Below are 22,631 nucleotides of genomic sequence, written 5' to 3'. Positions count from 1 at the left end.
TCCAGAGAGCGAAAGGTCTTCCATCCACTGGTTCACTGCCCAAATGACCACAATGGCCAGAGCTGAGCTGATCTGAAGCCAGGAACCAGGAGCTTCTTCCAGGTTTCCCACATGAGTGCAGGGGTCCAAGGACGTGGGCCATCTTCTACTGCTCTCCCAGGCCACAGCAGAGAGCTGGATCAGAAGTGGAGCGCAACTGGGACTTGAACAGGTGCCTACACGGGATGCCGGTGCTGCAGGCTGGGGTTTTAACTCGCTGCGCCACAGAGCTGGCCCTTCCAAGTCTTAAGAGACAAAAAACTGTGAATTCAGAATACTGTACCCTGCAAAGCTCTCATTATGAATGAAGGTGAAATAAAGACCTTCCATAACAAACAGACATTGAAAGAATTTGTCACCACTTGTCCAGGCTTACAACAAATACTTAAGGATATGCTGCACACAGAAACACAGAAACATGATCATCACTACGAAAGAAGGTAAAGAAGAAAATATCTTGGTAAAAGTTCAAAGGAAATTCAAAGTAAAAAATAGGAATATTTTTGGAAAAATGGCAGGGCAAAGTCATTACTTATCAATAGTCACCTTGAATGTAAATGGCCTCAACTCTCCATTTAAAAGACATAGACTGGCTGAGTGGATTAAAAAACAAAACCCATCTATTTGCTGCCTACAAGAAACACATCTCACCAACAAAGATGCATGCAGACTGAAAGTGAAAGGATTGAAAAAGATATTCCATGCTAACAGAAACCAAAAAAGAGCTGGTATAGCCATCCTAATATCAGACAAAATAGACTTTATCACTAAAATTGTTAAAAGATACAAAGAAGGACACTCTGTAATGATTAAGGGATCAATTCAAAAAGAAGATGTGACTATTACAAATGTACATGCATCTAATTACAGGGCACCTGGCTATTTAAAAGAAATGTTAAGGGATCTTAGGGAGACAGACTCCAATACAATAGTAATGGGAAACTTCAATACCCCACTTTCAGCAATGGACAGATCAACCAGACAGAAAATCAGCAAGGAAACCACAGAGTTAACTGACACTACAGACCAAATGGACCTAACACACATCTACAGAACTTTTCATAGTACAGTTGCAGAATACACATTCTTCTCACCAGTGTGGAATTTTCTCTAGGACTGACCACAAGCTAGACCATAAAGCAAGTCTCAGCAAATTCAAAAAAGCTGAAATCATACCACGCATCTTCTCGGACCACAATGGAATGAAGCTGGAAATCAGCAACTCGGGAATCTCTAGAGCATATGCAAAAGCACGGAGCCTGAACAGCATGCTCCGGAATGAGCAGTGGGTCACAGAAGAAATCTAAAGAAAAATAAAAAAATTTCTGGAAACAAATGAAGATCACAATACAACATATCACAATTTATGGGATACAGCAAAAGCAGTGTTAAGAGTAAAGCTTACAGCAATTGGTGCCTACATCAAGAAATTGGAAAGGCACCAAATAAATGAGCTATCAATGCATCTCAAGGATCTAGAAAAACAACAGCAAATCAAACCCAAAACTAGTAGGAGAAAAGAAAGAACTAAAACTACAGAAACTAAAACAGAAAGCAAATGAAAGCAGAGAAACAAAGCAGTCCCATCTTCTGATCCCTGAACTGGTCAGAGTATGGGAGATCTGAGTTCCTGTGGGGAAACGTGGCCCAGGCCACACTGAGACAAGTGCCAGGGTCACCGTGTGAGTCCAGAGATGGGTTCAGGGCTGCTGGGGAGCGAACACACTGGCTGAGCACAATCATTACCACTCACACATTTATGGTCACTGATTTCCAATGCGGTGCCAGGACAATGGAATGGGAGCACAGAATAGTTTACTCAACAGAGGTTGTTGGGATACCCGGGTATCTCCATGAGCAATAACAGATTTGGTCTTCTACCTCACACAGTACATAAAAATTTTATTCAAAATGGATAGAAGACCTAAATGTAAAATATAAAGTCCTCAAACTCTTAGAAGGAAGCATTGATATACCTCCACAACCTTGTATGAGACAATGGTTTCTTAGCTCCAATATCAGACACACAAATAACCAACAAATAAATAAGTAGGTTGAATTTCATTAAAAAAAACCCGTTTTGAATATCATAACAATAACAATGTGTAGGTCACAGCATCATGACTTTGGAAAAGAAAGCAGTATCTTTGCAAATCAAGAAAAAAAAGCGTAATCATTTTGCAAAGGGCGTAGGAATAAATGCACACGAAGAGACCTCTGATGCACTGGTTGTACCTTTATTATTTTTACCTCGTTCACTAACAGTTCTGTGGTGCAAGGTTACCATACACAGTTAGATAATGTCTGCATTGCACAGCTAAGGCTATACAGCAAAAGAACCCGAATTAGTACAAATACAAGAACTATATTTACATTCTGTATACTCAAGCTCCAAACATCAGATAGTATTTACAAAATAAAACATGAAAATGAAAATCCAAAATTAATAATGTACATTGTTGCTAATGTGCTCAACTCCTTCACTGGGGGAGATCGGTTTGTAAAGTCTTGGTTCAAAAAGGCCACTTATGCTTCACGGGCTTGTGGGAGTGCACAAAGATGGTGACGAGAAACTTGCATCTCGACAAGGACTTTAGAGCCACAGAGTCTAAGACGATGCTTACACACGAGAAGGCTGGTGGATTCCTCAGGGGAGCTGATGCCAGAATACACGGCATGAAAACAATGAACTCAAGACATGAGAAACAACACACAACAGCCAGGGTCTGGCGAGAGACCAGCCTCAGCTCGGACTTCCCATCTGAGTGCCTCTTGTCTGCGCGTTAACGTGAATTCTGTATTAGCTCTAATTTCTTCCTTTAACTGGGGGCTTAAGATTTCAGTGTGCTCCAACTGTAGCTCCATAAGTGGCCTTTTGAACAGTGGCAGCAGCTGATCTCTCGGCTGAGGAAGCACGGTGAATGCGTGCGTGCTCTACCCAGGCCACTGTGGCCCTCACGCCCAGGAGAACGCTTTGGCCATGGGGCACGGCTGCAGGGCACGCACGTTAGAGCCTCTGCGAGCAGTGGCACGGCTAGTCTGTTCTCAGGAGCAGGTTAACAACCACATTTTAGAAAGGAAACCCAGAGAAAAACTGAAAGACCCAAGTCCAACCCATAGACGAAGCAGACCCCATCCCAGGGAGCCTGAGAGGCGCAGCGGGGAGTGCCGTGGCCCAGTTTGCGGTGCCCAAGCTGTGTCCACCCGCACGTCCTCACACACGTTAGTAGCTCTGGAAGTCTTTGCTTTGAAACATCCGCCAGAAGTCCTCTTGTTTTTAGATCCCCAGATCAGAATGATTTAATTTGTCCCTTTATTTTATACAGGCCAAAAACACATAAAAAACGAGCAGCCGTACAAGTTTCAGTTGCTGGAGGGAGTATATCCAGTAACGGGTTTGCAGGTGGGAGAAAGCAGCTTCCCTTGCCTTCGCCTTGTCTGACTGTGGGCCGGGGTCCAGGGGCCCTCGGCTGCCCGGCAGCAGCCCTGGCCTGCGCTCCCTGTGCAGGGCTTGCTGGCCCGCAGGCGCCTGAGAGCTGACTGACTCCCAGGCAGGGGCAGACGCAGGGCAGGCGGAGCTCTGGTTTGGGCACTGCTTGTGAGGCCATGGTTCACTCTGGCAGGGGAAGGCGGGGGCGGTGGGAGGAGGAGATGTTTCATTAGCATTCATTTCTATGTGATTTGTCTAAGTTTTCTTTCAGGCATTTTTTGCTTGTATAAAGGAGTGCTTTTTAAAAACTAAAAATCGCCTAACAGGCGGTTTCTGTAAGCTTAGGGTTCTTGGCCTTTTTGTCATTGTGGCCTCCTCGGCAGTTCCTGCCACACAGCCTGTCCCAGAGCAGCACCGCGATGGGGGCCTTTTCCGGAACCTGCTTCAGCTGCAACTTGGAAATGTGCCTCTAGAGAAGTGGGGTCTGTGCCCAGCAGCCACAGCAGGGTCCTCACACGGTGGGTGCACATCTGCCTGGGGTCCCTAGTCTTTCCCTCGGCCACACTGCAACTAGACAGACGGTGCAGTCTGGCTTGTTCCAGCGTCTAAAGCTTCCAAAGCAAAGACATTTCAAACCAGTGTGGAGTTAGAAGAAGAAAACCAACATCACCGTCGTGCATCTCAAGCCCCCAGAGCCCCACCTCCCAGTGTGGATCCTCTGTCCGGTTTCTCGACAGCAGCCGCAGCAGTGATCAATGCTAAACGTGACCTTCCACTCTCATTTTAATTCCCTGAAATTGGATTTAACTCCAGGCCAGGAAGCTGTCTCTAAGCACGAACAGATCCTGCTGGATTTGAGGAACACACCAGAAGGGCTTACTACATCCATTAGACAGTGAAGAAACTTCCAGCTACATTAAAAACTCGACATACGCTTAGAAAAATAACATTACCGTGGGTGACTCGTGTTTTAAGGAGAGAAGAGAACTGTTTGAAAAGCCACCTCTGAATGAATCATCGACACCTTCCAGATGAGGGCACTGCCTGGGGCCTCTGCTCTCTGGGCCTTCAGCGCTGGGACGCACCTTCCTCCTTTCTGAGAAGCCATTTCAAGGAGTGCAGCGGCAGCCTGTTCTTAGAGACGAGCCCACCTAGCGAGTCAGAAGCGAGGGTCTGGTGATGGCGAGGCTCCAGCACGCTCTGGGCAGCACGAGGCAGAAAGCAACCCAGCTGCCCACAGCCCTGAGACACCATCAGTGCTCCCAAGTGGGGGTGAGCAGACCCCTTCCTGGACGCTGGGCGATGGTGAAGCTATTGGCACAGGGAAGTCAAGGGTGGCACACAACCACGCCAGGTAACTGGCAAAGCAGCTGAATGACGTGCGGCTTTCCCCATGCCCGCCTGTAACAGTACTGACAGCAAAGAAAAAGAATTACGCTCCACGGTGGTCTCCCACAGCTGGCCGGCCTGGGCTGTCAGGGGCAGGGGAGATTCTGTCAGGGGTGAGCTTCCTCCCTCCTGCTTGGGCAATGCTTCCACACAGGCAGGGAGGGGGGAGACTGGCAGGGTACAGGCATCAGCGTGGCAGGTGTGCCTGCTTTTGTTTGCAGTCATGATGGGGGGACAGTTTTAATCCAGGGATCCAGAAAGCAAAATCTGCCAAGACTGCATACTTACGAGCACAGGGTGAGAAGCACCAAGGAAAACCACCATGGGTTGAGGGGGGCTTCCCGGTGCACACTGATCCAGGGGAGCAACAACAAACTCAAAGCCGCCACCCAGCATGATCATAGTTGTAAGGTCAACAAGGACCATCAAGCAAGACTCCCCCTTGTGGAACACTTGTGTATTACAGTGCACTAATTCCAAACCACACCAGCACCATCACCACAGCCAAGGGCAGCATGGGAAGCTCCCGAGGAGAAATGCAGTGGGCAGGGGCCCTGCTGTGAAAGAGCACAGGCCTCCCACTGGCCGCTGCCCTCACGGCCACTGTGAAACACGTGGGCCTCTGACATCCTCTTCCCTCTCAAAGGATCACAGCAGCCACGGTCCCAGGTCTACCAAGGTTTCCCTTCTCTCTTCCACTGGATGAAAACTACATAGCTATGCTCCGAAGAAGCCCTATTTTGACCCAGAGAATGCGACTGTCCCCTTCCCAAGATCACCACAGCCTTGTCCCTGGATGGAAGTGCAGGAATCGGCCATGGCAAAGAGACAGCGGGGAGAAAACTACGTTCTTGTCCTCTCAGGTCCTAAAAAGGCCAGATGTCTCCTTCCTGAGTCTCTAAGCCACCCAAGAAAAGTGAAAGTGACATCACATTCAGAAAAGACAACAAAGTGGTATGCTGCCTTGACATCAGAGTGGCTGTAAGGGGACCTAGCACACAAAAGGATGCCAGAGTACACCAGATAGTAACAGGGAAAGTCATCGGGTCCCCTCTGGGGCGTCGTGTGTGTGTGTGTGTGTGTGTTAATCTTTTTCCTTTTGTTAGGCCACATGCTACTAACAAGATTCTCAGCACAGAGGAAAAAAAAGAGTACTGGGCACTGGTGATGGGGACAGGAGAGCCAGGGAAAGTGCTAATGAGGAGGGAAGGGTGAAGCCACAGACCACACACAGGAGAACCATCAAGAGTCACAAACAGAATGGGAGGGAACACTTTCTTTATCGCCCGAGGTGACAGAGGGCTCTCAGCAGTCACTCAGCATTTCGGCTGGCTCGGGCATCTGCGGGACAGCTTGGACCTAGAAGACAGACGAGGGGCAGCGTTAGCAAACCGGTGCAGGTGTTCCTCTCCTCACAGCTCCCTCCCTCGCACGGCAGGCCCAGGTCTCCAGGCGCAATGGCTTGGGGAGTAAGTCTTACTCACTCTGGCAACCCTGCCACAACAAGGCCCTTGAAGCACAGGGTGAATGGTGGGAGCCCATTTAGGCTCTCCCAATCTTCCCTCTACTCAGACCCGTTAAGCCCATCTGCAGGCCTATGAAGAAGATAGATGGAGGGGGAGATTCACCCATGCAACGCAGCTGGAGTCTCCCTAGGCTCAGGACAGATGTGGTCGGTGTGTGCTGCCAGAGGATGAGCCTCCTTCCCGATGTCCCCCCCTCACACCCCGTGAGCCACGAGAAGACACTCCTCTTGGCCAGGACAGCCCTGGGGTCTGACAGGCTGACTCCCCGGAGCCAGGTGAGGCCAGACCCGCCTTCGGGAGGCACTTCAGGCTCTGAAATTCCAGAAAGCAGGGGCTCATTAGCACCCTACCACCGCACTTCCTTCCGCTTCTGTCTCTCCTCCCTCCACGTTCCAACTTCTTACAACACTTTCTTTCCTATTTGTGCTGATAGCCCTGGAGCCAAAGCCAAGCAGACAAACAAAACACAAAGACAATTTCTTACCTTATTGTGCCAGCAAGAAGTGGGTTGAAGGCATATAACCAGTCATTCATGTCTTTGTCATTGAGCGCCTGCAAAAGGACCCCACGGTGCTTTGTGCACACAGCAAAGGTGTTGGGCGTCTGAAAGAAACACAGGCAGACAAGCAAGTTACTGCAGGGACGGCCCCACCACATTCACAGGACGCACCGCACTTCACACTGATATTCAAGGTCACCCGACAGAAAGGAGGGTCCACACCACAGTTTGGACTCAGGGAAGGGTTTGTGTGGCAGTGAAAGGCTGGGACTGGGAAGGACTGACCTTCACCATGGCCTGCTGGTCCTCACTGTACTCCACCTGCGCTGTGGACAGGTTAATGATGCCACGCTCCACTGGGTCTTTATCACTGTTATAGATGAAGACGTAAGGGCGACGGACCACGACAAAATGCTTGGCCCAGTTGCTGGACAGTGGCTCTTTGAAGTGCAGGTATCCTTTCTTCGAGACAACAGAGCTGAAAAGGACAGTATAAAAGAAGCTAGCTTCTCACAAAAGCAGTAATCATGTGCTAAGAACCAACAAAGTCTGTCTTACCTAGGCCAAGGCCCCAGGTTCAACAAAACAGGCAAATGATCTACTTGGCCTGGAACCTCATTTGCCAAAGTAACGCAGCCGCAGCGCAGCACGTGCCAGAACCTGCTACCCAGGAGGAGACGCAGGTGGAGGAGGCACAACCGGGCAGACGCCAGGGCCAGCCTGTGCCTCAGGTTCAGTGTACACTGGACTGTGGCAGGTGCTGTGGCGAGGCAGTCCCAAACTAGAGTGCCAGTTCAAGTCCTGGCTACTCCACTTCTGATAAGTTTCCTGCTGATGTGCTCAGGAGACAGTGGATGATGATACAAGGACATGTGTCCCTGCACCAGTGTGGGGGTCCTGGATGGAGGTCCCGTGGCAGCTGGCTTCAGCCTGGACCAGCCCTAGCTGTCGCAGGCATTTGGGAAGTGAGCCAGCAGTTGCAGGATCTCTCTCTCCCCATCACTCTGCCTTTCAAATAAATAAATAAATGAATACTTGAAAAAAGAAAAAACCCAATAATTTTTTTTAAGTGCATCAGACTACATACAAAACAGATTATAGAAGAGCTGGAAGTGAGTTATTCATGTTGGTTTTTTTTTTTTTTTTTGACAGGCAGAGTGGACAGTGAGAGAGAGAGAGAGACAGAGAGAAAGGTCTTCCCTTTGCCGTTGGTTCACCCTCCAATGGCCGCCGCGGTAGCGCGCTGCGGCCGGCGCACCGCGCTGTTCCGATGGCAGGAGCCAGGTGCTTATCCTGGTCTCCCATGGGGTGCAGGGCCCAAGCACTTGGGCCATCCTCCACTGCACTCCCTGGCCATAGCAGAGAGCTGGCCTGGAAGAGGGGCAACCGGGACAGGATTGGTGCCCCGACCGGGACTAGAACCCGGTGTGCCAGCGCCGCAAGGCGGAGGATTAGCCTGTTGAGCCACGGCGCCGGCCTCATGTTGGTTCTTTATACCTGCATTCCTGGTCCACACAGTACTCACCCTGGTCTGATTTCTTCAATATCTGGAACAAGATTGAGAAATTCATTTTTTCCTGCTCGGGCCAAATAGGGCGTTTCCACCACCGGGATAATCTGAAACTGCTCAAACTCTGGGCATGGACTAGAGGCCCGTGAATTGGCTTCTGGGGTCCTTGAAAGGAGAGAAGTTAGGGAGAAAGAGGTCGTGAGAGTTTCAGGTAAGGCCTTGGTGTGCCACCGTTTCTCCAGGAGGAACACCACGCCTCGTCCCGAACACCAGTTGTGAGCTGAGTGCCCGGCGGAGAGGACAAGCTGGTGGCGCAGAGTTCATTCTGAATCCCACTGGTGTCCTCCTTCAAGAGTTGTAAGGGAGCCTGGCCCCTGATGATCGCTGAGTCAGTCCCTCTTCCTGTTCTAAAGCTCTCTGGACCTTGGAATAGGCAATAGGAACTCTCTTGCCTTCTGGGTTTTGGTGGTTCTCTAAGTGTGGTCCCCAACAGCAGCTCCACCTGGGAAACTTCTAGAAACTCTGAGATTCCAACCCAGACTGCCAGAATCTGCAGCTCTGGGCGAGTTCATCCATCTGTGCCTGGCCCTGGGGCTCCGAATGGCTGCACACAGCAGAGTTGTGCCACCAACCTGGCCCAGTCCTCAGGACTATGACATGAACAACAAACTCCTGTGCATTGTAAGGTATCTTTGTGGAGCAGCTTTGCCTAATTAACTGTATCTCCCTGATTCTAAAAGGCCTGTTTCTTCCTACTTCAGTATTTCTTGAATTGGGCCGTATTTTAGAATCAATGGCATGCTGAATTCAGTTGGTCTTCTTTCCCAGTAGCACGTAAAATAACCTCTTACGGTTGCTACCTCTGACATGCGATGTGATGACCTGGTGTGTTATTTCGTGCAGCCACACTCAGCCGCATCAGTGTTGGTACAGAAGACAGACAGGTGGGTGACACCAGGTCATTCTGACAGATGTGTACAATGAATGGAGATGGGCGAGTTTGAGGGTGCATTGACAGGAAGTGACTATGACAGTGAATCACGGAACCCAGGCTAAATTTTATTGATTTTTTACTTATATATTTTGTTGTGGCATCAAACCAATTTTTCCATAGTTTCAAAATGCTTTTCCTAAGATGGGGTTTCTTATGTCCCATAACATGACTGGGGAGACAAGCGAGCGTAGGATCAGGAGGACAGAATGAGTAGAACAGGATTACAAGGAGAAGTTACTAAGCAATGACTCCCGTCGGGAGCCTCTCCAGCCACTGGGCGTCCAGTATGAAGGCCGCCTAGGGAGTGCTGCCCTCCACTGAGGACTGTGGAGGTGAGGAGGGCAGCACTCCCCTTGGTGCTCAGGTCGGCTTTCTTGAAGAAACGTGAGTACTTACTTCTGATCCAAGGAGTTGCTCCTAGAGTCCACCAGGGAGGGGCAGGTGGAGGAGGGAGTGAGGGTAGCGCTGCTGAAACTGGACACGGAGGGATCCCTTCCGATCGGAGAGATGTCCGACAACTGGAAGCAAACACCGCCGTCAGTGGGCCTGAGCTGCAGCAAGCTGCCTCTGCACTGGGACCTTTAGTGACCAGCGCCCCACACTTCCCCACCCTCCTGCTGCAGAGGGCATGCAAGAAAACCAGCCTATGTATCCAACGAAGAAATACAATAAAAATGGAAGAAAACCTCTAGATATGTTTTTTGTTTAAGATTTATTAATTTGAAAGGCAGAATTACAGAGAAAGAGATCGAGAGATCTTCCATCTGCTGGTTGACTCTCCGGATGGCCACAACAGCCAGGGCTGGGACAGGCTGAAGCCAGGAGCCTGGAGCTTCTTCCAGGTCTCTTACGTGAGTGTGCAGGGGCCCAAGCACTTGGGCCATTTCCACTGATTTCCCAGGTGCCTCATCAGGGAGTTGGATCAGAGATGGGACAGCTAGGACTCAGACAGACACCCATATGGGATGCCAGCGCTGCAGGCCACGGCTCTAACCTGCTGTGCCACAGCACTGGCCCCAGTCTCTAGATATTTTATAGCCTGAGTGTCACATCAGGAATCAAGATATAAGAGAGGCAAGGCTAGCGCTTCGTGTGGCCACTGCCCTGCCTCCCGCTCTGCACGAGTTAAATCATCTCACATATACGTCTGAGCACCCTCCACAGGGCAGCCATGAGTGTCTTAAGAAGATGGCCTAGGCCCTGCCCACTCGGAGAAGGCAGAAAACAAACCCCTCACCCAGCACTTGACAGGGGCTGGGCAGCGAGGGTGTGGGAAGTTTCAGGAGCCATCAGCCTTCTTTCTGAGGGGAATGGACGGCCACTCCAAGGACTCAATATTGGAGCAGAAAAATCAAAGTCACAAGGGAACCAATACGAGAGAGAGACAGAGAGAGAAACCTAAATGAACGAAAAAGGGAGCCAATAATGACAGAAGCTGGGAGAAAGCTATTCCAAGGGCCAGCATTTTGGGGTGGTGGGTAAAGCCACCACCTGTGGCGCCAGCATCTAATGGGTACCAGTTTGAGACCTGGCTGCTCCACTTCCAATTCAGCTCCCTGTTAATGTGCCTGGAAAAGTAGCAGAGGGTGGCCCAAGTGCTTGGACTCCTACACCCATGTGGGAGATCTGGAAGAAGCTCCAGATTCCTGGCATCAGCCTGGCCCAATCCCAGCCATTGCAACCATCTGGGGAGTAAACTGGCAGGTGGAAGCTTGCTCTTTCTCTTTCTGTCTCTCCCTCTTTCTGTTGTAACTGAATTTCAGGTAAATAATTACATCTTTAAAAAAAAAAAAAAAAAGGAAGGCTACTCCAGGGGCAGGTTTTGGGGCACAGCCTGAGTTTCATATTGGAGCGCTGGTTCAAGTCCTGGCTGCTAAGCTTCCAATCCAGCTCTCTGCTAATGTTCCTGGGAAAGCAGTGGAAGACGGCCCAGTTATCTTTTCTCTGCCACCCACATGGAGACCAGGATGGCGCTCCTGGCTCTGGTTTGTACCAGCCCTGGTCATTGCAGCCACTTCAAGGGATGAACCAGTGGATGGGAGGTCTCTCTCCCCCACGCCCCGCCCTCCTTCTGCCTTTCAAATAAATAAACATCTTAAAGAAAAAAATGTGAAAAAAAGAAGGCTACTCCAGGCAAAGGAACCGTCAGCTGAGGCAAGGATGGGTGGCTAAGGAGCAGCACAAGACGTCAAGCTGAGAGACAGAGCGAATGAGACTACCGTTCCCTGAGGAGCTCACTGGGCTCATGACTGAAGGCAACAAAACGTTTTGCCACCAAGAATCTTAGGACTTCCTTGAGCCCTGCTGCACATGACCACACCACCTTCCTACAGAGTGTTCTCCTCCAAGGGACTCAGGGAAAGCCAAAGCACTTCCCATAAGTCACTCAGTCTTCTGAAGTCAATATTCCGACTCTGAAAAATCCCAACAAATACCATGGGTGCATTCATCAATTTTCAAACGCAATGCAATGCCCATCTCAAGCCACCTAAAAGTAGCATCACCTTGGGACCGAAATCTGAGCTGCTGTGGAGAATTCAATCACCCACACATTGGCTAGAAGTGATAGCTATGCTGAAATGCTTACCTTACAATCACTGATGCTGCCATGCACCTGGGTGAATTCTCGGTTGAACGTGTGGGTGAGAAGTCGCAGGCACTGGAGGAGAGAGAAGCGTCAGTCACACACAGAATCACACAGAGCCTGGGATGAGGCAGAAAGGAGCGGACACGCTCAAAACCCGCAGTGGAGCTCACACGTTGCCCAGAAACTCACTAGGAATACAGCAAAGGGAGTCCCGTACATGTCAAGAGAGAAAGCAGGGGCCAGTGATGTGGTGCAGCGGGTAAGGCTGTTGCCTGTGATGCCAGCATCCCATATGGGCACCGGTTCATGTCACAGGTGCTCCATTTCCAATCCAGCTTCCTGCCAACTGCCTGGGAAAGCAGCAGCAGATGGCCCAAGTGTTTGGGCCTCTGCCCACATGGGAGATCTGGAAGAAGCTCCTGGCTCCAGGCTTTGGCCTGGCGCTGCACTGAAGAGTCAACCAGCAGATGGAAGATGTCTCTCTGTCTCTCTCTCTCTGTGCCTCTTTCAAATTAAATAAAGACAATAAATGCTAAATGACTTCTTTTTAATTTTTTATTTTATTTTGAAAGTCAGAGAGAAGGAGACAGAAAAAGAAGTTTTTGTTTTTAAAAATTTATTTTATTTCAAAGGCAGAGTTATATATAGAGAGAGAGAAGAGAGAAAGAAAGAGAGAGAGAATCTTTACTTGTTGGTTCACTCCCCAAGTGGCCGCACTGGCCAGGACTGGGCCAGACTGAAGCCAGGAGCCAGGAGCTTTTTCTGGATCTCCAATGTGGGTGCAGGGACCTGAGAACTTAGGCCATCTTCCACTGCTTTCCAGGTACATTAGCAGGGAGCTGGATCAGAAGTGGAGCAGCCAGGACTTGAATGGGTACCCATATGGGATGCTGGCACTGCAGGTGGTGGCTTGACATGCTATGCCACAATGCTGGGCCCCAAGAGTTGTTGTTGTTGTTGTTTTAAGATTTATTTACTGGGGCCATAGCTGTGGCATAGCAGGTAAAGCTGCTCTCTGCAGTGCCAGCATCCCATTTGGGTGCTGGATCAAGTCCCAGCTGCTCCACTTCTGATCCAGCTCTCTGCTATGGCCTGGGAAAGCAACAGAAGATGGCCCAAATCCTTGGGCCCCTCCACCCACATGGGAGGCCTGGAAGAAGTTCCAGGCTTCTGGCTTAGGATCACCCCAGCTCTGGCTGTTGCAGCCGTTTTGGGAGTGAACCAGCACATGGAAGATCTCTCTCTCTGCCCCGCCTCTCTGCCTTTTCCTCTGTAACTCTGCCTTTAAAAAAAAAAAAAAGAAAGAAAGGAAGGAAGGAAGGAAGAAAGGAAGAAAGAAACACAAAGAATTTATTTTATTTGAAAGTCACAGTTACATAGAAAGAGAGAGGGAGAGACAGATCTTCCAACTGCTGGTTCACTCCCCAGATGGCTGTAATGACCAGGACTGGGCCAGTTGGAAGCCAGGAACCAGGAGCTTCTTCCAGGTCTCCCATGTGAGTGGCATGGACCATTAGAGGGAGCTGGACAGGAAGTGGAGTAGCTGGGACACTAACCAGTCCTATATGTGAAGCTGGCATCACAGGTGGCGGTTTTACTTGCTATGCCACAATGTTGGCTCCAATTAAATGGATTTAAAAAGCCATTCTCAAGACTACAATAGTGAATAATTCCAAACATCAGCATACAGAAGTGCTTAAGATTGCCAAAGCACCTCTCAATTCACTCTGTACTAAAAACCAAGGGAGACTTCTGGATGGACACATTTTCTAACTAAACCAGATCGTCATTGAATTATTGCAGCAGAGTAGGAGAGCCAGTGTAGTGACGCAGCGTTAAACTGCATTTTGTGACTCCACCAACCTGATCAGTCTGAGCCTTGGCTGTTCTGCTCCCAGTCTGGCTCCCAGGGAAGGCAGCTGGGAGGCAGCAGATGATGGCTCTATTAGCGGGCAGTGCCACCCATGTGGGAAGCCCTGATGGAGCTCTGGGCTCTTGGCTTCAGCCTGGCCCAGCCATGGCTACAGTGGGTATCTGGGAAGTGAACCACCAGACGGAAGATCTATTTCTGTTACTCTTTCAAATAAATACATTGTGTTCCTGGTGACGAGCTGGAGCTGTGGTGCAGCTCTTCCTGCCGCCTGTGATGCTGGCATCCCACGCTGGAACACCGGTTCAAGCCCCAGCTGCTCTGCTCCTGATCCCCTGCCGCCCATGCGAGGGGTCCAGATGGAGTTCCAGGCTCCTGGTTGTGGGCTGGTTCAGTCCTGGCTGCTACGGGCACTTCAAGAGGGAATCAGCTGATGGAAGATCCCTTTCTTTGTCTCTCCTTCTGTCTCTGTCATTCTGACTTTAGAATAAATCTTGAAAAACAAACAAAACCGGGTAGGCATTCGATGTGGCAGTTACGATGCGTGCGTGCCATACTGGAGTACCTGGGCTCAGGTCCTGGCTCCATTTCCAATTCCTGCTCAAGTACTTCGTCCCTGCCACCCATGCACGAGACCCAGATTGAATTCCAGGCTCCTGACTTTGGTGGCCTGGCCTGCTCTAGCTGTTGTGGGCATTGGGGAGTGAACCAGTAGTGGGAGCTCTTTGTCTCTTTCAAGTAAATAAAAACTAGAAAATAAACATAAACCTCTCTCATTTTTCCTCTTTAGCCAGTTGCCTGGGAACTACCTGGGATTCATCCTCAACAAGCCTGTGCCTTCCTCTGCCGGAACCCCCTTCTTCTTTGTCCTGTGTTAAAGTCGTTAACCCAGGCCAGCACTGTGGTGCAGGTTAAACCGCCACCTGCAGTGCCAGCATCCCACATGGGCGCCCGCTGAGTCCTGGCAGCCCCACTTCCGATCCAGCTCCCTGCTAACGTACCTGGGAAAGCAGCAGAGGATGGCCTGAGTCCTTGGGCTCCCATACTCATGTGGGAGACCCGGATGAAGCTCCTGGCTCTGGCCTGGCCCAGCCCTGGCCATTGTGGACATTTGGGGAATGAACCAGTGGGTGAAGACCTCTCTCTGTATCTCTATCTCTCTCCCCCTCCCTCCCTCTCCTTTCCTATCTCTGCCTTTCAAATAAATAAGTAGACCTTAACAACACCAAGCCTTACTATTTCTCATGGGAATACTGCCCTGAAGACATCTCCATTCTCCAGCACATCTCTTTACCATAAATCCATCCTCTTGCTACTATTGAAACCTTTCTTTCTCATTTATGTATTTGAGAGGCAGAGTTACAGAGAGAGAAAGGAAGAGACAGAGAGAAAAGTCTTTCATCTGCTGGTTCACTTCCCAAAATGGTCGCAACGGCTGGAGCTGAGCTGATCCAAAGCCAGGAGCCAGAAGCTTCTTTTGGGTCTCCCATGTGGGTGCAGGGGCCCAAGGACTTGGGGCTGGATTGGAAGAGGAGCAGCCAGGACACAAACTGGCATCCATATGGGGTGCCAGTGCCACAGGTGGAGGCTTAGCCTACTATGCCACAGCACCGGCCCATTTTCCTTTAAAAAGACTTATTTATAAGGGAGAGTTACAGAAGGAGTGGAGAAAGATAGGAAGGGGGGGGAGGGGGAGGGAGGGGGTGAGGGAGAGAGAGAGAGAGAGAGAGAGAGAGAGAGATGCCTTCCATCTGCTGAATCACTCCCCAGATGGCTGCAGCAGCTGGAGCTGGTCTGATCTGAAGTCAGGGGCCAGGAGCTTCTTCCAGGTCTCCCATGTGGGTGGAAGGACCCAAGCACTTTTTCCACTGCTTTTCCAGGCCATAGCAGAGAGATGGATCAGAAGTGGAGCCGCCGGGACTTGAACCAGCGCTGATATGGGATGCCAGCACAGCAGGTGGCAGATTTACCCTCTACGCCACAGCACTGGCCCTGGTCTTCCTAATTTCTCCATTTACAGTATTATCACAGGCTTAAAACAGAGGCATCATAGATAGGCACTGAAGAGGCATCATCAGAGAGCCCAGCAAGCCATGCCGTGCAGGGGGAAACGTTGGGCAGGAGGGGCTCCCACCTTGGTAGCCAGCTCTTTCTCTCGATCCACCAGGCTCTCGATGTCCGCCGAGTCATAGCCACTGCTCTCACTGGGGGTGACGGCGCTTTCAAAGGTAGTGGTTGAGATCTGAGAGGAGATGCTGGTGGAGGTGCTGAGAGTGCCGCTGCTGAGGCTGGGGGACAGTGAGTCGCTCAGGGATTTGGGGATGCTGTCACCAAGTCTCTCCCGCAGCAGCAGGAAGTGGCGGGTTTTCTCCACCTGAGAAGATCAATATCATCCCCTCAGCAAACACAAAGCTCATTAAGATTTCAAAAGCAAAATTCTTGCCTCCACCAGTACGGAGAGAGGAAAGCCGAGTGCGGGAGTGGGCGGCCGAGCCCGGTGACGGACCCTGTCCTGGCGTCCCAGTACCTCGTGCAGCAGCTCCAGCTTCTCCAGCTCCCACTGGTGCTCCAGGATGAGGCTGTCCCCACGGGGCCGCCAGCCGGCCAAGTTCTCCTCGCCCCGCACGTAGGCCACTGACGTGTCCAGCACCTTCCTTCTCCTCCTCTGCATGCCTGCGAGAAAAATCATGCTTTTCTGAGAGGAGCTCAGTTCTAGTGTTGGTTACCGTGAATTCTTAATTCTTATGAAACATGGTAAACTAAGTGAATCGGTCTCAACTCCATGGGATTCTGTTTATTAAGGTCATGACTCTCCCCCAAAGCAGCTCTCTGAATTTTATTAAAAATTGAGTTCTAAATAGTCTATACATTATGATTCCAAATACACTCATATGAAAAAAGTGGGAAGGGACCAAACACACACACACACACACAGAGTAGCTCAGAGGTTGCTAGGTGTCAGATGGTTGAGCTACCATCACTCTCCCATTTGTTTTGTTATTTTTTAAGATTTATTTATTTATTTGAAAGACAGAGTTAGAGACAGAGATAATTCATCCATTTGCTGGTTTACTATTCAAATGACTACAATGGCCAGGCCAAAGCCAGAGTCTGGAACTCTACCTTGGTCTCCCATGTGGATGGTAGGCGCTCAAGCACTTGAACCATCCTCTGCTGCTTTCCCAGGCACATTAGCAAGGAGCTAGATCAGAAGTGAGCAGCCGGGACTTGAACCCAAGCTCATGTGGGATGCCAGTGTTGCAGGATGAGGCTTAATGCACTGGTTTTACATAGGAAATACATGAATTTATGCTGACTTAAAAATTCTTCAAGGGGCCCGGCACTGTGGCATAGTGGGTAAAGACACCACTAGCAGTCTCAGCATCCTATATGGGCACTGGTTCAAGTTCCAGTTGCTCTACTCCTGACCCAACTCCCTGCTAGTGCACCTGGGAAACCAGCCAAAGATGGTCCAAGTCCTCGGGCTCCTGCACCCACGTGGGGGACCCAGAGGAAGCTCCTGGCTCCTAGCTTTGGATCAGCCCAACTCTGACTGATTTGGGAAATGGTTCAGGTCATCTGGGGAATGAATCAGCGGATGGAAGACCTCTCTCTCCTGCCTCTGCCTCTCTGTAACTCTATCTTTCAAATAAATAAATCAATCTTTTTTTTTTTTTTTGAAAGTCAGAGTTACAGAGAGAGAAGGAGAGGCAGAGAGAGAGAGAGGTCTTCTGTCCAATGGTTCACTCCCCAGTTGGCTACAACAGCTGGAGCTGCGCCGATCCAAAGACAGGAGCCTCCTCCAGGTCTCCCACGCAGGTGCAGGGGCCCAAGGACTTGGGCCATCTTCTACGGCTTCCCTAGGCCATTAGCAGGGAACTGGATCAGAAGTGGAGCAGCCGGGTCTTGAACTGGCGCCCATATGGGATGCCAGAGCTTCAGGCCAGGGCGTTAACCCGCTGTGCCACAGTGCCGGTCCCTAAATAAATAAATCTTTTTTTTTTTTTTTTTTTTTTGACAGGCAGTGTGGAAGTGAGAGAGAGAGACAGAGAGAAAGGACTTCCTTTGATCCAAAGGCAGGAGCCAGGTGCTTATCCTGGTCTCCCATGGGGTGCAGGGCCCAAGGACTTGGGCCATCTTCCACTGCACTCCCGGGCCACAGCAGAGAGCTGGCCTGGAAGAGGAGCAACCGGGACAGAATCCGGGGTGCCGGCACCACAGGAAGAGGATTAGCCTAGTGAGCCGCGGCGCCGGCCAAATAAATAAATCTTAAAAAAAATTCCTCAAGGAACTATCTGGACATTTATAATTAGCTTCCAGTGGAACTTGAATTCATACTTTTCATTTTCCTAAATCTTACCTGTAAGCTCTATATATATTCACTAAAATGACTCAAACTCACATTAATCAAACTCTTTAAAGAATTCTGACTTCCGTTCACATTCCTGTTGACAAACATAAAATACAAACTGCTTCTCCAACCCACCCATTTGGAGGAACAGCAGTGGTCCAAAGAGAACTTAAAAGAAAGAACCAACCTGACTTGCCGATGAATTTCTAGAGTACAAGATTCAAATTCTAGTTTGGAAGCATCTGTGCAGTTTACTGCCAAAGTCATTCTAATTGACTTGTGTACAATATTTCACAGTCCAGTAACATTTTGCTTTTTTTTCTTATGACTTTTACAAGCATATTCTTCTTAAAAAATTTGTTTATTTGGGGGATCCGCGTTGTGGTGTAGTAGGTTAAGCCTCTACCTGCAGTGCCGGCATCCCATATGGGTGCCGGTTCAAGTCCTGGCTGCTCCACTTCTGATCCAGCTCCCTGCCAATGGCCTGGGAAAGCAGTGGAAGATGCCCCAAGTGTTAGGGCCCTGCACCCATGTGGAGACCCAGTTCCAGTTCCAGGCTCCTGGCTTCAGCCTGGCCCAGCCCACATCATTGTGGCCACTGCAGGAGTGAACCAATGGATAAAAGATTTTTCTCTCTCTTTCTCTGTCTTTTGCTCTCTCTCTCTCTAACTCTGCCTTTCAAAGAAATAAATCTTAAAAAGAAAACCTGACTTGTCAAATATACATAGTTCCTAAAAGATCTGAAATCTATCCTACATGAGTAGACTCTCTGATCTTTTATGTGATATACTCCAAACATATGCAGAGGTAAATACCTACCTTCTCATTCCACAGGAACTTACCTGGACTACCTGTGTCTGCTATTTTACATAAGCTGAGTTCATAAATTCCAGTGACTCGATTGCTGTTGAAAATAAAACAACTGCTCAATTTCTCATAGAATAAAAACAGACAACCTCAATTCTCTCTACTTAAAATACTGTCTCCTCTGTAGGGACTGCAACTCACCATCAAAGATAATTGCAGACATTTCTTATTAGTCACTGTTCTTATCCTATTCTAAACTTAAGTAGCTTATTTTTTTCCTACAAGAGCCTATTTTCATCTCAATCTTTTGACTGCTGCTATTTCAACAGGATGACTAAGACAGAAGACAAACTAGAAAATTTATAACACAAATGTAAAAATGAAAGACAAAACAAATTTGCTTTTTCTTACCATAAAGAGAGAGGAGACGAGGGGAAAAGCCTGACTAGAATGAAATGACAACAATCTCTGGGGATTCTGAGTACAAAGAGGAACTGGGCCTTCCTTCAGTTGCATCAGTAATATTTACTTTGAACACTCTGCGGTAGTGCACAAGTATTCCTGTAGTATGCTGGATACACGTTTACATATCTTAAATATGCAGAATAAATCTTAGAAAGGAATTCCAATAGTGACCTGCTGTAAACAGTGATGATGCCATTAAAAGCACAATGCGTCCCTGCAGGACTTTTGGAAGCGTTCACGTGTGATATCCTTCATTCCCTCCTCATCCACCTACCACACTGTAGGAACGCCAGCGTGAGGCAGTGCATTCCAGGGTCAGTGACCAAGTTGGTTTCACTGTGAAACAGCAAGCTGGGGATATCCAAGGACAGCAGATTCTGTTGTGCTGGGCAAACTAACCGAAAGCTAAACTTGTCTCAAAAACTTACGAGTCTGGCGACTTTGAGTAGCCACTGCCAAAGAGGCTGCGCAGCGAGCGTGGCGGTGAGATCCTGGCATCTCGCGAGTAGAAGACCATGCACACGTCCTTGGTGATGACAGCCGGCTGGATGCAATGATCCAACTGGAAGCAGACAGGTGTGGGTGCCAACTTAATGTAGAGAAGACCTGGGGCCGGAGCCTGTGCCCCAGTGTATTGGGAAAGCTCGTCCCAGGGTGGAGTTTCAGCTCCACCAGTTATTTCAACATCAAATCAATGGATACCACGTGCAAGGTTAGGCCATATTCCTTAGAGATGCATTTACTTTCTCTGAGGCAAGCGCTATTATCACCCCTGCACGACAGATGAGCAAAATGAAGCCCACAGAGCTTGTCCAGAGAGGGGCAGGCAGTGAGTGTTAGCAGGGACCTGACCCCAGGCTGCTTGCAGGGGCTGGGCTGTTAACCACTCTAAGTTCTGTCCACAACTTCAGAAACAAGGGGTGAAGATTTCTTAAAATCACACATTCTTTGAAGAATGGTGATTAGGCTACTAATGCTGAAGCTTCAGTGAAAGTCAAGTGACTGAAAAAACAGAGAACGGAATAGAACCTAATAGAATCTGCACGATAAGTGAAGTATAATAAAACAAAACAATGTAAGGATGCGTGGCAGAGAGGGGAATCAAAGTGAAATCTCCGTGACTAGGTCCTCTGTCACTTGCCCACTGCTCAGGGCTGGCTGCTCACAGCTCCCAAAGTTCCCAGTGTCCTCACCTCCAGGTAGGCCGACAAGGTCATGTAGATCTTCTCTCCATAGGGAGTCACTCGATTCAAAAGAAGGGAGTTATGCAAGGAGCTGTCCCACACAGCTTCAAAACGGTAAAAGGTCCTATGGTCAGAAAGACATGAGGGAGTCATCCAAAAGAAGCTCAATTTACCAAAGCCCAAGCACTGCCACTCAGTGACCCTAAAGAACCTCACCAACCACTGCTGCTGCAGTTTACCACAACTAAAACCAGAAGGGACCACTGTCTCCTGGGAGAAGGAGGAAGGTCTCCATCTTCTTGCTCCACCTATTATTAAACTGCATTTAGATGAACTATTTTTTTTTAAATTATTTTTGACAAGCTTCTCTCTACCTATAAACATAAAAACAGGGATCTCCAGCAAAGGGACTAAGATGAAAAGGTAAGTGAGTACAGACATAAACCCTAAGAAGAAAGAATACGACGATGTCAGTCAACAAGGAGAGCAGGAAGCAAACAGTAACTTCTAAGCTTCAGCCTTTCTATCACCAGACACCTGAACGCCATCACCCAGTTCTGCTGAGCCTCAGAAACGTCGGGTACACAGGGAGATCAACGGTGGAAACAGCAGCAGAACTTAAGCACAGTGAGCCGCGATTTAAATAAAGGAACACGATTAAGACGATATTCCTAGTTGATGTCTCGGGAAAAAAAGAATGAATTTTTAATACCAGAGTCTGACAACTATCATTTGATAATCACCAAGAAAAGCTTTTTGAAAGCCAATCTTATATTTAAATAACCACCAGAAGCTTATTTTAATAGATACAAACTCATTGTTTTGAACTGTTCTGATAATTTTGTTTTGGTTTTGCCACTGGTAAAGACCTCAGACCCTAACTGACATTAAACCATCCAACTCAGCAGTGTCATCTGAAATACTGCAACGAATTCAACAGTGGTGTTACAGATGACCTTAACGCTACCCCTGTCTCCCTTCGCAGGTCCCCAAGCCGCTAGTCAGGGAAGACGCTCCTCCTCCATCACCACCTTCTAGCTGCAGACAGACAGTCTACTCCATCACCACCTTCTAGCTGCAGGCAGACAGGGTCAGATCAGCTGGGAAGAGCTCCCTGCACAACACGCTCTTCCTAGCACCTTCCCAAACAGACCTCACCAGTGACGCCTTCTCTGGCAAAGAGCTGGCAGATCCTCTCTCTCAACACATTCCCAGGCTGCTTCCTCATTTCAGAAAGTGAACTCCTTGACCACACTTCACCTTCCAGGTGCCAGTGTGTAGGTCTGATCATTTCATGGCTTCTTCAAGTAACTGATACTTTCTCAAATGCCTAGCTCTGAGGCAGTGAGTGTGGGTCAAGAATGTAGAGCGAACTGATTTAGGCAAAGACAGTCACCAAGTGACCCAAACAGCAAACTCCCATCAGTCTCGGCTGCCTGTAATCAGGAGTCATTAAGCTGCACACCCAACCTGATGCCCACCATGGGCCACAACCATGGCACCGCTCACTCCACAAAGGAGGCAAGAGCTCGGACTTTTAGAGGAAACCTCTGCGTATTTCTGTCTTATGTTTTCATTTAACCAAAAAAGATTATGTCACTGGCAGGAACCTGGCTAACATAAAAGAAATTCTGACTCCACTAAAATCTTCCAGTAGGGGGCCAGCGTTGCATTAAGAGTCCTGGCTGTACCACTTCCAACCCAGCTCCCTGCTAATCCATCTGGGGAATCCGCAGAAGATGGCTGAAGTACGTGGGTCTCTGCCACCCACATGGAAGACCCAGATGGAGTTCCAGGCTCCTGATTTCGGCCTGGCTCCCAGGCTTCCTGCCTCAGCTACTGCAACCATTTGGGAAGTGAACCAGCAGATGTCTCTCCTTCTCTCTCTGTAACTTTGCCTTTCAAACAAATAAATCTCAAAAATAAAATAAAATAAAATAAAATCTTCCCGTGTTGGAAAAGAAAAGTTTCTTCTCTGTT

General features: G+C 49.0%; 1 protein-coding gene across 2 annotated transcripts in view; it reads right to left on the bottom strand.

Moving 5' to 3' along the window:
- Positions 1 to 2,255: 2,255 nt before the first annotated feature.
- Positions 2,256 to 22,631, bottom strand: part of KIF1B (kinesin family member 1B) — a 169,177-nt gene continuing 148,801 nt past the window's right edge. For both annotated transcript variants that reach the window (XM_062190416.1, XM_062190414.1), the window contains 11 exons: positions 20,661 to 20,775; positions 19,896 to 20,029; positions 19,038 to 19,099; positions 16,372 to 16,517; positions 15,979 to 16,218; positions 11,975 to 12,046; positions 9,784 to 9,905; positions 8,409 to 8,558; positions 7,169 to 7,361; positions 6,869 to 6,987; positions 2,256 to 6,217 (listed from right to left, as the gene is read on the bottom strand). In XM_062190416.1, the coding sequence (XP_062046400.1) occupies positions 6,175 to 6,217; positions 6,869 to 6,987; positions 7,169 to 7,361; positions 8,409 to 8,558; positions 9,784 to 9,905; positions 11,975 to 12,046; positions 15,979 to 16,218; positions 16,372 to 16,517; positions 19,038 to 19,099; positions 19,896 to 20,029; positions 20,661 to 20,775 (1,396 nt within the window). In that variant the 3' untranslated portion in view covers positions 2,256 to 6,174. The remainder of the gene's footprint in view (positions 6,218 to 6,868; positions 6,988 to 7,168; positions 7,362 to 8,408; positions 8,559 to 9,783; positions 9,906 to 11,974; positions 12,047 to 15,978; positions 16,219 to 16,371; positions 16,518 to 19,037; positions 19,100 to 19,895; positions 20,030 to 20,660; positions 20,776 to 22,631) is intronic.

Source organism: Lepus europaeus, chromosome 5 (genome assembly GCF_033115175.1).
Source record: "Lepus europaeus isolate LE1 chromosome 5, mLepTim1.pri, whole genome shotgun sequence".
Lineage (NCBI taxonomy): Eukaryota > Metazoa > Chordata > Mammalia > Lagomorpha > Leporidae > Lepus > Lepus europaeus.
This window is presented reverse-complemented; position numbering and strand designations above follow the sequence as displayed.